The sequence below is a fragment of the Melospiza melodia genome, unplaced genomic scaffold (genome assembly GCF_035770615.1).
Source record: "Melospiza melodia melodia isolate bMelMel2 unplaced genomic scaffold, bMelMel2.pri scaffold_343, whole genome shotgun sequence".
In the NCBI taxonomy this organism is placed as follows: domain Eukaryota; kingdom Metazoa; phylum Chordata; class Aves; order Passeriformes; family Passerellidae; genus Melospiza; species Melospiza melodia.
The window spans coordinates 30,014-43,791 of NW_026948663.1; the positions used below are offsets into that span (position 1 = coordinate 30,014).

General features: G+C 48.3%; 1 protein-coding gene across 1 annotated transcript in view; it reads right to left on the minus strand.

Moving 5' to 3' along the window:
* LOC134434320 (serine/threonine-protein phosphatase 6 regulatory ankyrin repeat subunit C) overlaps positions 1-13,778 on the minus strand; it is a 47,243-nt gene that overhangs the window by 11,706 nt on the left and 21,759 nt on the right. The window contains exons 17-21 of the mRNA XM_063182996.1: positions 12,571-12,642; positions 9,318-9,519; positions 7,982-8,069; positions 5,288-5,405; positions 3,326-3,545 (exon numbers count right to left, since the gene is read on the minus strand). Of these exons, the coding sequence (XP_063039066.1) occupies positions 3,326-3,545; positions 5,288-5,405; positions 7,982-8,069; positions 9,318-9,519; positions 12,571-12,642 (700 nt within the window). The remainder of the gene's footprint in view (positions 1-3,325; positions 3,546-5,287; positions 5,406-7,981; positions 8,070-9,317; positions 9,520-12,570; positions 12,643-13,778) is intronic.

Sequence of the window (13,778 nt, forward strand, 5' to 3'; positions counted from 1 at the left end):
AGGAATTTAGGGTTTCAATTCCATAGGAATTTAGGGTTTTAATTCCCTGAAGGAATTTAGGGTTTTAATTCCATAGGAATTTAGGGTCTTAATTCCATAGGAATTTAGGGTTTAATTCCTTAAAGGAATTTAGGGTTTTAATTCCTTGAAGGAATTTAGGGTTTAATTTCCTGAAGGAATTTAGCGTTTAATTCCATAGGAATTTAGGGTTTCAATTCCATAGGAATTTAGGGTTTTAATTCCATAGGAATTTAGGTTTTAATTCCCTGAAGGAATTTAGGGTTTAATTCCCTGAAGGAATTTAGGGTTTTAATTCCTTGAAGGAATTTAGGGTTTTAATTCCATAGGAATTTAGAGTTTAATTCTCTGAAGGAATTTAGGGTTTAATTTCCTGAAGGAATTTAGGGTTTTAATTCCATAGGAATTTAGGGTCTTAATTCCATAGGAATTTAGGGTTTCAATTCCATAGGAATTTAGGGTTTTAAATCCCTGAAGGAATTTAGGGTTTAATTCCCTGAAGGAATTTAGGGTTTTAATTCCCTGAAGGAATTTAGGGTTTTAATTCCATAGGAATTTAGGGTTTTAATTCCCTGAAGGAATTTAGGGTTTTAATTCCATAGGAATTTAGGGTCTTAATTGCATAGGAATTTAGGGTTTCAATTCCATAGGAATTTAGAGTTTTAAATCCCTGAAGGAATTTAGGGTTTAATTCCCTGAAGGAATTTAGGGTTTTAATTCCATAGGAATTTAGGGTTTTAATTCCCTGAAGGAATTTAGGGTTTTAATTCCATAGGAATTTAGGGTTTTAATTCCCTGAAGGAATTTAGGGTTTTAATTCCATAGGAATTTAGGGTTTTAATTCCCTGAAGGAATTTAGGGTTTTAATTCCATAGGAATTTAGGGTTTTAATTCCCTGAAGGAATTTAGGGTTTCAATTCCATAGGAATTTAGGGTTTAATTCCTTGAAGGAATTTAGGGTTTCAATTCCATAGGAATTTAGGGTTTTAATTCCCTGAAGGAATTTAGGGTTTTAATTCCCTGAAGGAATTTAGGGTTTAATTCCCTGAAGGAATTTAGGGTTTTAATTTCCTGAAGGAATTTAGGGTTTAATTCCTTGAAGGAATTTAGGGTTTAATTACTTGAAGGAATTTAGGGTTTAATTTCCTGAAGGAATTTAGGGTTTAATTCCTTAAAGGAATTTAGGGTTTTAATTCCTTGAAGGAATTTAGGGTTTAATTTCCTGAAGGAATTTAGCGTTTAATTCCATAGGAATTTAGGGTTTTAATTCCCTGAAGGAATTTAGGGTTTAATTCCTTGAAGGAATTTAGGGTTTTAATTCCTTGAAGGAATTTAGGGTTTTAATTCCATAGGAATTTAGGGTTTCAATTCCATAGGAATTTAGGGTTTAATTCCCTGAAGGAATTTAGGGTTTTAATTCCCTGAAGGAATTTAGGGTTTTAATTCCCTGAAGGAATTCAGGGTTTAATTACTTGAAGGAATTTAGGGTTTAATTTCCTGAAGGAATTTAGGGTTTTAATTCCATAGGAATTTAGGGTTTAATTCCCTGAAGGAATTTAGGGTTTTAATTCCATAGGAATTTAAGGGTTTCAATTCCATAGGAATTTAGGGTTTAATTCCTTGAAGGAATTTAGGGTTTAATTCCCTGAAGGAATTTAAGGTTTAATTCCCTGAAGGAATTTAGGGTTTTAAATCCTTGAAGGAATTTAGGGTTTAATTCCCTGTAGGAATTTAGGGTTTTAATTCCATAGGAATTTAGGTTTTAATTCCCTGAAGGAATTTAGGGTTTAATTCCCTGAAGGAATTTAGGGTTTAATTCCCTGAAGGAATTTAGGGTTTTAATTCCCTGAAGGAATTTAGGGTTTAATTACTTGAAGGAATTTAGGGTTTAATTTCCTGGAGGAATTTAGGGTTTTAATTCCCTGAAGGACTCACATCCCCTACAAGGATTTCCCATCCTGCTGCCTCAGTCCCACCTGCAGCCACCCCAAAAATCCTGCAGGAAGATGCTCTGCAATTGCTCCTTTCCCATTTTTATCCTTTTTTTTTTTTTTTTTTTTAAGGAGTCTGACAGAGGGAGAAAAAGCCCCAAACCAAAAGGAAAAAAAAAAAACCCAAAGTTTTGGAGGAGGTAGGGCAGGGTCTCACCACTGTGAGAAGCCCAGTGCATGGGTGAGTAGTCCACGGCCCCCCAAAAAAACCCCAAAAAACCCCAAAGAAACAAACAAAAAAAAACCCCAAAAAACCAAACCACGCCCCAAAACTCCCAGAAAAACTTCAGAAAAATCCCAGAAAAACCCAAAAACCCAAAAAGAACAGGAGGACCATTTGGGTTTTGGAGTGGCTCATGGTCTCACCACTGTAGGAGGCCCAGTGCAAGGGTGAGGAACCGCTGTAGTCCACAGACCCAAAAAACACCCCCAAAACCCCAAAAAACCACAGGAAAACTCCAGAAAAACCCCAAAACTCCACAAGACCAGGAAAATCAGCTGGATTTTGGAGTGGATGAGGCTCTCACCACTGTGAGAAGCCCAGTGCACGGGCGAGTAGCCACTGTAGTCCACGAACCAAAAAATACCCCATAAAAACCCAAAACCCCACAAAACCAGGAAGACCATTTGTGTTTTGGAGTGGATCAGGGTCTCACCACTGTAGGAGGCCCAGTGCATGGGTAAGCAGCTGCTGTAGTCCACGGACCCAAAAAACCCCCTCAAAAAATCAGAAAAAAATCCAGAAAAACCCCCGAAAACCCAGAAAAGCTCAAAAAAACCCCACAAGAACAGGAGGACCATTTGGATTTTGGAGTGGCTCATGGTCTCACCACTGTAGGAGGCCCAGTGCATGGGCGAGTCGCCGCTGTAGTCCACGGACCAAAAACACCCCGAAAAAACTCAAAAAAACTCCAGCAAAACCCCAAAACTCTACAAGACCAGGAGAACCATTTGTGTTTTGGAGTGGATGAGGCTCTCAGCACTGTAGGAGGCCCAGTGCATGGGCGAGTAGCCGGGGTCCACAGACCCCCAAAACCCCAGAAAAACTCAAAAAAACTCCAGAAAAACAAAACCAAAAAAACCACCCCAAAACTCAGAAAAAACCCACAAGAACAGGAGGACCATTTGGATTTTGGAGTAAATCAGGTTCTCACCACTGTAGGAGGCCCAGTGCATGGGCGAGCAGCCGCTGTAGTCCACGGACCCAAAAAACCAGAAAAAAACCAAAAAAAAAACCCCCAAACCCCCAGAAAATCCCCCCAAAAATGTAGAAAACCCCCAAAACTCCAGAGTTTCGGAGTGGATGAGGCTCTCACCACTGTAGGAGGCCCAGTGCATGGGCGAGTAGCCGCTGTAGTCCACCACGGCGTCCAGCGGGTCGGTGGACAGCGCCGCGCGCAGCAGCGTCCGCAGCACCTCCAGGTGCCCGCAGGCCGAGGCGAAGTGGATCGGGGTGCGGCCCTTGAAGTCCCGGCACAGGACGAAGGCATCGTGGTCCAGCAGGGCGGCCAGGCAGTCCTCACAGCCAGTCACAGCCTGGGGGTTCACAAAATGTGGCTTTTGGATTAGTGGGATGCCTCAGGTTTTATATTTTTTTATGTCTATATCTATATCTCTCTCTATATATATATATATATCTATATCTATACAGACACATTGTGGTCCAGCAGGGCAGCCAGGCAGGCCTCACAGCCAGTCACAGCCTGGGGGTTAATGTGGCTTTTGGATTAGTGGGATGCCTCAGGTTTTAGGTTTTATATTTTTTTATGTCTATATCTATATCTATATCTATATCTATATCTATATCTATATCTATATCTATATCTATATCTATATCTATATCTATATCTATTATCTATATCTATATCTAATCTATGTCTATGTCTATGGGCGAGGGAGTTCTAATAGATACATGGTGGGCCATGCTGGGCAGCCAGGCAGGCCTCACAGCCAGTCACAGCCTGGGGGGTTATGTGGCTTTTGGATTAGTGGGATGCCGCTGGGGGGTGAGGGGGAGTAGGGGGGTGGGGCGTAAGTTCTATAGTCTATATCTATATCTATATCTATATCTATATCTATATCTATATCTATATCTATATCTATATCTATCTATATATCTATCAATACCTATCAATATCAATATCTCTATCTATATATCTCTATCTATCTATCTATCTATCTATCTATCTATCTATCTATCTATCTATATCTGTATATCTATATATATGAATATATATATCTATTTATCTACATATCTATACAGATATCTATCTATCTATCTGTATCTATTTATATCTATCTATATCTATTTATATCTATGTCTATATATCTATAGCTATATCTATCTACATCTATATCTATATCTATATCTATATCTATATCTATATCTATATCTATATCTATATCTATATCTATATCTATATCTGTATCTATATCTATATCTATATCTAATATCTCTATCTAATATCTACATCTATATCTATATCTAATATCTATACCTTTATCTATACCTATACCTATATCTGTATCTATATATCTATATCTATATCTATACCTATACCTATCTATCTATCTATCTATCTATCTATCTATCTATCTATCTATCTATCTATCTATCTATCTATCTATATACCTATCAATATCAATATCTCTATCTATATATCTCTATCTCTCTCTCTCTATCTATATCTGTATATCTATATATATCAATATATATATCTATATATCTACATATCTATACAGATATCTATCTATATCTATCTATATCTATTTATATCTATGTCTATATATCTATAGCTATATCTATCTACATCTATATCTATATCTATATCTATATCTATATCTATATCTATATCTATATCTAATATCTCTATCTAATATCTACATCTATATCTATATCTAATATCTATACCTTTATCTATACCTATACCTATATCTGTATCTATATATCTATATCTATATCTATACCTATACCTATCTATCTATCTATCTATCTATCTATCTATCTATCTATCTATCTATCTATCTATCTATCTATCTACCTATCAATATCAATATATATCAATATATATATCTATATATCTACATATCTATACAGATATCTATCTATATCTATCTATATCTATTTATATCTATGTCTATATCTATATCTATAGCTATCTATATCTATATCTATATCTATATCTATATCTATATCTATATCTATATCTATATCTATCTATCTATCTATCTATCTATCTATCTATCTCTAGCAGGAGCCCCCCCAGCCCCCCACTCACCCCCCGGTGCAGCGCGGTCCGGCCCCTCTTGTCGGCGGCGTCGGCCGTGGAGCCCTTGTCCAGCAGGAGATGGACACAGTCCACGTGGCCGTTCATGATGGCCAGCATCAGAGGGGTCCTGCAAGGGGAGAGGAGGAGAACTCATGGAGAGCTGCAAGGACCTGGGGGGATTGGGATGGAGGATTCATGGAGAGTACCAAGAGCATGGAGGGGTTGGGATGGAGAATTCATGGAACCCACCAAGAACATGGAGGGGTTTGGAATGGAGAATTCATGGAACCCACCAAGAACATGGAGGGGTTGGGATGGAGGATTCATGGAACTGACAAAAAGCCTGAAAGGTTAGGATGGTGGGGATGGAGGATTCATGGAGAGTACCAAGAGCATGGAGGGGTTGGGATGGAGAATTCATGGAACCCACCAAGAACATGGAGGGGTTTGGAATGGAGAATTCATGGAACCCACCAAGAACATGGAGGGGTTGGGATGGAGGATTCATGGAACTGACAAAAAGCCTGAAAGGTTAGGATGGTGGGGATGGAGAATTCATGGAGAGCACCAAGAACATGGAGGGGTTGGGATGGAGAATTCATGGAACCCACCAAGAACATGGAGGGGTTTGGGATGGAGGATTCATGGAGAGCACCAAGAGCCTGGAGGGGTTGGGATGGAGAATTCATGGAACCCACCAAGAACATGGAGGGGTTGCAAAGGAGAATTCATGGAGACCACCAAGAGCCTGGAGGGGTTGGGATGGAGAATTCATGGAGAGCACCAAGAGCATGGAGGGGTTTGGGATGGAGGATTCATGGAACCCACCAAGAACATGGAGGGGTTGCAATGGAGAATTCATGGAGACCACCAAGAGCCTGGAGGGGTTGGGATGGAGAATTCATGGAGAGCACCAAGAGCATGGAGGGGTTTGGGATGGAGGATTCATGGAAGCCACCAAGAACATGGAGGGGTTGCAATGGAGAATTCATGGAGACCACCAAGAGCCTGGAGGGGTTGGGATGGAGAATTCATAGAGAGCACCAAGAGCATGGAGGGGTTTGGGATGGAGGATTCATGGAACCCACCAAGAACATGGAGGGGTTGGGATGGAGAATTCATAGAGAGCACCAAGAGCATGGAGGGGTTTGGGATGGAGGATTCATGGAACCCACCAAGAACATGGAGGGGTTGGGATGGAGAATTCATGGAGAGCACCAAGAGCATGGAGGGAAAAGGGATGGAGGATTCATGGAACTGACAAAAAGTCTGAAAGGTTGGGATGGTGGGGATGGAGAATTCATGGAGAGCATCAAGAGCATGGAGGGGTTGGGATGGAGAATTCATGGAGAGCACCAAGAACATGGAGAATTGATGGAGATCACCAAAAACTGGAGGGGTTTAGGATGGCAGGGATGGAGAATTCATTGAGGCCACCAAGAACATGGAGAGTTGGGATGGTGGGGATGGAGAATTCATGGAGATCACCAAGAGCCTGGAGGGGTTTGGGATGGAGAATTCATGGAGACCACAAAGAGCCTGGGAGGGTTGGGACGATTGGGAATGGTGGTGAGGGACACAGAAATGGAGGTGAAGGACCACTGGAAATGTTGCTGAGGGACATTCAGGATGGTGGTGGCACCTCTGGGATAAGATATCTAAGCAGCAAAAATGGAACGTTCTTGTGCAGAGAACAAGATCCCCTTTGTGGGATGGACTGAGCAGAGCCTCCATCCCTCAGGGAGGAGCAGAAGAGCTGGGAAGGGTCAGGAGAAGCTCCTTTGGAACCACTTCCCCTCTCATGATCCCACCATGATTTCATCACTAATAAACCAAATTAACCAATATCCCAAATTCCACCCCATTTTGGCTGTCCTGGAGTTGCTGAGGGATCTCTCCTGGTCCTCATCTCAAGCTGGGACCTTCCAGCAGGTTCTCCTCCCTGTCCCAGGATCCCACCATGATTTCATCACCAATAAACCAAATTAACTCAACCAATATCCCAAATTCCACCCCATTTTGGCCATGCTGGAGTTGCTGAGGGATCTCTCCTGGTCCTCATCTCAAGCTGGGACCTTCCAGCAGGTGTCTCTACCTGTCCCAAGATCCCATCATGATTTCATCACTAATAAACCAAATTAACCAATATCCCAAATTCCACCCCATTTTGGCTGTCCTGGAGTTGCTGAGGGATCTCTCCTGCTTCTTATCTCAGGCTGGGACCTTCCAGCAGGTGTCTCTACCTGTCCCAGAATCCCACCATGATTTCATCACTAATAAACCAAATTAACTCAACCAATATCCCAAATTCCAGCTCATTTTGGCCATGCTGGAGTTGCTGAGGGATCTCTCCTGGTCCTCATCTCAAGCTGGGACCTTCCAGCAGGTTCTCCTCCCTGTCCCAGGATCTCACCATGATTTCATCATTAATTAACTCAACCAATATCCCAAATTCCAGCTCATTTTGGCCATGCTGGAGTTGCTGAGGGATCTCTCCTGGTCCTTATCTCAAGCTGGGACCTTCCAGCAGGTTCTCCTCCCTGTCTCAGGATCCCACCATGATTTTATCATTAATTAACTCAACCAATATCCCAAATTCCACCCCATTTTGGCCGTGCTGGAGTTGCTGAGGGATCTCTCCTGGTCCTCATCTCAAGCTGGGACCTTCCAGCAGGTGGCCCTGGTGGCCCTGGTGGCACTCACTGGCCGTGGATGTCCATGACGTCGGTGATGTCCGCCCGCTCGCCGCTGTCGATCAGGAGGTGCAGGGAATCCGTGTTCCCGTTGGCAGCTGGGCACAGGAACGGGAAATGGGAGGAGGGAAAGAGAAACGGGGTGAAGAGAGAGGAAGAGGGATGAGGACAAGAGGGACAGGACAGAGGGACAGAAAAGAGAGATGAGCAAAGGGCGATGATGAAGGAGGACAAGGAAAAAGAGATGACAAATCAGAAACCCCCAAACCCTCAGGAATGGGCTGAACCCCTGGGGTTTCTGGGTTCTGTAGGGCCCCATCCCCATCCCTTGCAAGACCCAGAACCCCTGAGGAACCCTCCCAGAACACCCCAAGAACCCTCCCAGGACATTCCAGAACCCTCCCAGAACACCCCAAGAACCCTCCCAGCGCCCAGAACACCCTGAGAACCCTCCCAGGACATTCCAGAACCCTCCCAGGACACCCCAAGAACCCTCCCAGGATCCTCTGAAGTCACTTTGGAACCCTTCCAAGACCTGCAGGAGCCCAGAACACCATAAGAACCCTCCCAGGATATTCCAGAACCCTCTCAGGACACCCCAAGAACCCTCCCAGAACCCTTCCAGGACCTTCCCAAGACACTTTTGGAGCCCTTCCAAGACCTGCAGGAGCCCAGAACACCATCAGAACCCTCCCAGGATATTCCAGAACCCTCCCAGGACACCCCAAGAACCCTTCCAGAACCACCCCAGGACCCTCTCAAGTCACTTTGAAACCCTTCCAAGAGCTGCAGGAGCCCAGAACCCCCTGAGGAACCCTCCCAAAACACCCCAAGAACCCTCCCAGAACCCTTCCAGGACCTGCAGGAGCCCAGAACTCCTCAGGAACCCTTCCAGAACCTTCCCAGAACACCCCAAGAACTCTTCCAGAACCATCCCAGGACCCTCTCAAGTCACTTTGAAACCCTTCCAAGACCTGCAGGAGCCCAGAACCCCTGAGGAACCCTCCCAGAACCCTTCCAAGAGCTGCAGGAGGCCATAACCTCCTGAGGAAGCCTTCCAAGAGCTGCAGGAGCCCAGAACCCCCTGAGGAACCCTTCCAAGAGCTGCAGGAGCCCAGAACCCCCTGAGGAACCCTCCCAAAACACCCCAAGAACCCTCCCAGAACCCTTCCAAGACCTGCAGGAGCCCAGAACCCCCTGAGGAACCCTCCCAAAACACCCCAAGAACCCTCCCAGAACCCTTCCAAGACCTGCAGGAGCCCAGAACCCCCTGAGGAACCCTCCCAGAACCCTCCCAAGACCTGCAGGAGCCCAGAACCCCCTGAGGAACCCCTGCCAGGTGCCACCTGCAGCGTGGAGAGGCGTCCACTTCCTCTTCCTCTCCTTGACCAGGGCGGAGGCGCCGTGGCTGGTGAGCACCTGCACGCACTCGCTGGCGCCGCGCTCCGTGGCCAGGTAGAGCGCGGTGCGGCCCTTGTGGTCCCGCACGTCCAGGTTCACCAGCGTCTCAGCCAGAGCCTTGAGGGCTTCACAGTGACCATTGTAGGCCTGGGGACAGACAGGAATGTCCCTTCAGTACCCAAAGTGTCCCTCATGTACTCAAAGTGTCCTTCAGGTAACCAGAAATGTCCTCCAGGCAATTAAAGTGTCCTTCAGTACCCAAAGTGTCCCTCAGGTAGTTGGAGGGTTCCTCGGGTAGTCAAAGTCTCACCCAGCCACCCAAACTGTCCCTCAGACACCCAAAGTGTCCCTCAGGCAACCAAAGTGTCCTTTAGGTATCCAAAGTGTCCCCCAAGTAACCAGAAATGTCCCTCAGACACCCAAAGTGTCCCTCAGGAACTCAGTGTCCCTCAGGTAAGCAGAAATGTCCTCCAGGCACCCAGAGTGTCCTTCAGGTACTCAAAGTGTCCTTCAGCCAACCACAACTGTCCCTTGGGTAACCAAAATGTCCCTCGGGCAACCAGAAAAGTCTCCAAAGTGTCCCTGGTGTCCCTCAAGCACCTGAAGTGTCCTTCAGGTAACCAGAAACGTCCCTCACCAGCGTCTCAGCCAGAGCCTTGAGGGCTTCACAGTGACCATTGTAGGCCTGGGGACAGACAGGAATGTCCCTTCAGTACCCAAAGTGTCCCTCAGGTAACAAGAAATGCCCTCCAGGCAACCAAAGCGTCCCTCAGGTACTCAAAATGTTCCTTCAGGTACCCAAAGTGTCCCTCACGTACTCAAAGTGTCCTTCAGGTGACCAGAAATGTCCTCCAGGCAACTAAAGTGTCCTTCAAGTACCCAAAGTGTCCCTCAGGTACTCAAAGTGTCCCTCAGGTAACCAGAAATGTCCCTTGGGCAACCAGAAAAATCCCTCAGGTAGCCAAAGTGTCCCTCAGGAACCCAAAGTGTCCTTCAGGTACCCAAAGTGTCCTTCAGGAACCCAAAGTGTCCTTCAGGAACCCGAAGTGTCCCTCAGGTACTCAAAGTGTCCTTCAGGTACCCAAAGTGTCCTCCAGGAACCCAAAGTGTCCCTCAGGAACCCGAAGTGTCCCTCAGGTACCCAAAGTGTCCTCCAGGTACCCAAAGTGTCCTTCAGGAACCCAAAGTGTCCTCCAGGTAGCTGGAGTGTTCCTCAGGGAGCCAAAGTGTCACCCAGGCACCCAGAAATGTCCCTGTCATGCACCCAGAAGTGTCTCCTAAAGTACCCCCTAAGCACCCAGAAATGTCCCCACCAGAAACGTCACCGCCAGAACCCTTCCAGGACCCAGAACACCCCGAGAACCCTTCCAGAACCATTCCAAGACCCTCCCAAGACACTGTGGGAACCCTTCCAGGACCTGCAGGAGCCCAGAACCCCTCAGAAACCCTCCCAGGACCCTCAGGAACCCTCCCAGGACCCTCAGGAACCCTCCCAGGACCCTCAGGAACCCTCCCAGGACCCCTCAGGAGCCCAGAACCCCTCAGGACCCTTCCAGGACCCAGCAGGAACCCAGGACAGCACCAGAACACTCTCAAGACCATCCCAGGCCACCCCAGAACCCTTCCAGAACCCTCCAGAACCCTTCCAGGACACCCCCAGAACCCTTCCAGGACCATCCCAGGCCACCCCAGAACCCTTCCAGGACCCTCAGGAACCCTCCCAGGACCTGCAGGAGTCCAGAACCCCTCAGGAACCCCTCCAGGACCCTCAGGAACCCTTTCAGGACCCTCAGGAACCCTTCCAGGACCATCAGGAACCCTCCCAGGACCCTCAGGAACCCCTCAGGACCCCTCAGAAACCCTCCCAGGACCCTCAGGAACCCTCCCAGGACCCCTCAGGAGCCCAGAACCCCTCAGGAACCCTTCCAGGACCCAGCAGGAACCCAGGACAGCACCAGAACACTCTCAGGACCATCCCAGGCCACCCCAGAACCCTTCCAGGACCCTCAGGAACCCTCCCAGGACCTGCAGGAGTCCAGAACCCTCAGGAACCCCTCCAGGACCCCTCAGGAACCCTTCCAGGACCCTCAGGACCCTTCCAGGACCATCAGGAACCCTTCCAGGACCCTCGGGACCCTTCCAGGACCATCAGGAACCCTTCCAGGACCCTCAGGAACCCTCCCAGGACCCTCAGGACCCTTCCAGAACCCCTCAAGAACCCCTCCAGGACCCTCAGGAACCCTCCCAGGACCCTCAGGAACCCTCAGGAACCCTCCCAGGACCCTCAGGAACCCCTCCAGGACCTGCAGGAATCCTTCCAGGACCCTCAGGACCCCTCCAGGACCCTCAGGAACCCCTCCAGGACCTGCAGGAATCCTTCCAGGACCCTCAGCAACCCTCCCAGGACCCTCAGGAACCCTCCCAGGACCCTCAGGAACCCTCCCAGGACCCTCAGGAACCCTTCCAGGACCCTCACGAACCCTCCCAGGACCCTCAGGACCCTTCGAGGACCATCAGGAACCCTCCCAGGACCTGCAGGAACCCCTCAGGAACCCTCAGGACCCTTCCAGGACCCTCAGGAACCCTTCCAGGACCCTCAGGACCCTCCCAGGACCCCTCAGGAACCCTTCCAGGACCCTCAGGACCCTTCCAGGACCCCTCAGGAACCCCTCAGGAACCCTCAGGAACCCTTCCAGGACCCTCAGGACCCTCCCAGGACCCTCAGGAACCCCTCAGGAACCCTTCCAGGACCCTCAGGAACCCCTCCAGGACCTGCAGGAACCCTCCCAGGACCCTCAGGACCCTTCCAGGACCCCTCAGGACCCTCCCAGGACCCTCAGGACCCTTCCAGAACCCCTCAAGAACCCCTCCAGGACCCTCAGGACCCTTCCAGGACCCTCAGGAACCCTTCCAGGACCCCTCAGGAACCCTTCCAGGACCCTCAGGACCCTCCCAGGACCCTCAGGACCCTTCCAGGACCCTCAGGAACCCCTCAGGAACCCTCCCAGGACCCTCAGGAACCCTTCCAGGACCCTCAGGACCCTCCCAGGACCCTCAGGAACCCCTCAGGAACCCCTCCAGGACCCTCAGGACCCTTCCAGGACCATCAGGACCCTTCCAGGACCCTCAGGACCCTTCCAGGACCCTCAGGAACCCTTCCAGGACCCTCAGGACCCTGCCAGGACCCGCAGCACTCACAGCTAAGTGCAAAGGGCTGACTGGAACGGTGCTTTCCACATCCTCCAGGCAGTTAAAGGACATTTCCAGGAGCTGCAAGGACAAAACCCCAAATCCAGACCTGACCCCAGAGCTCCTCAAACCCACCCCGAGCTGCACAAGGGCAAAAACCCCAAAAACTCCAAAAACTCCAACCCCAAAACCCCCAAAAAAATCCAAAAATCCCAACCCTAAAACCCCAAAAACTCCAAAAAATCTGTTTTCCCCCATTTTTGGGGCTGTTTCTCCCCATTCCTGGTGGTATTTCCCCCCATTTTTAGGGCTGTTTTCCCCCATTTTTGGGGCTGCTTTCCCCCATTTTTGGGGCTGTTTTCCCCTCATTTCCTGGGGATATTTTCCCCCATTTTTGGGGCTGCTTTCCCCCATTCCTGGTGGTATTTTCCCCCATTCCTGGTGGTATTTTCCCCCATTTTTAGGGCTGTTTTTCCCCATTTTTGGGGGCTGCTTTCCCCCATTCCTGGTGGTATTTTACCCCATTTCTGGTGGTATTTTCCCCCATTCCTGGTGGTATTTTCCCCCATTTTTGGGGCTGTTTTCCCCCATTTTTGGGGGCTGCTTTCCCCCATTCCTGGTGGTATTTTCCCCCATTTTTGGGGCTGTTTTCCCCCATTTTTGGGGCTGCTTTCCCCTATTCCTGGTGGTATTTTCCCCCATTTTCTGGGGCTGCTTTCCCCCATTTTTGGGGCTGCTTTCCCCCATTCCTGGTGGTATTTCCCCCCATTCCTGGTGGTGTTTTCCCCCATTTTTTGGGGCTGCTTTCCCCCATTCCTGGTGGTGTTTTCCCCCATTTTTGGGGCTGCTTTCCCCTATTCCTGGTGGTATTTTCCCCCATTTTCTGGGGCTGCTTTCCCCCATTTTTGGGGCTGCTTTCCCCCATTCCTGGTGGAATTTCCCCCCATTTTTGGGGCTGTTTTCCCCCATTTTTGGGGCTGCTTTCCCCCATTTTTTGGGGCTGTTTTCCCCCATTTTTGGGGGCTGTTTTCCCCCATTCCTGGTGGTATTTTCCCCCATTTTCTGGGGCTGCTTTCCCCCATTTTTTGGGGTTGTTTTCCCCCATTTTTGGGGGCTGTTTTCCCCCATTCCTGGTGGTATTTTCCCCCATTTTTGGGGCTGTTTTCCCCCATTCCTGGTGGTATTTTCCCCCATTTTTGGGGCTGATTTCCCCCATT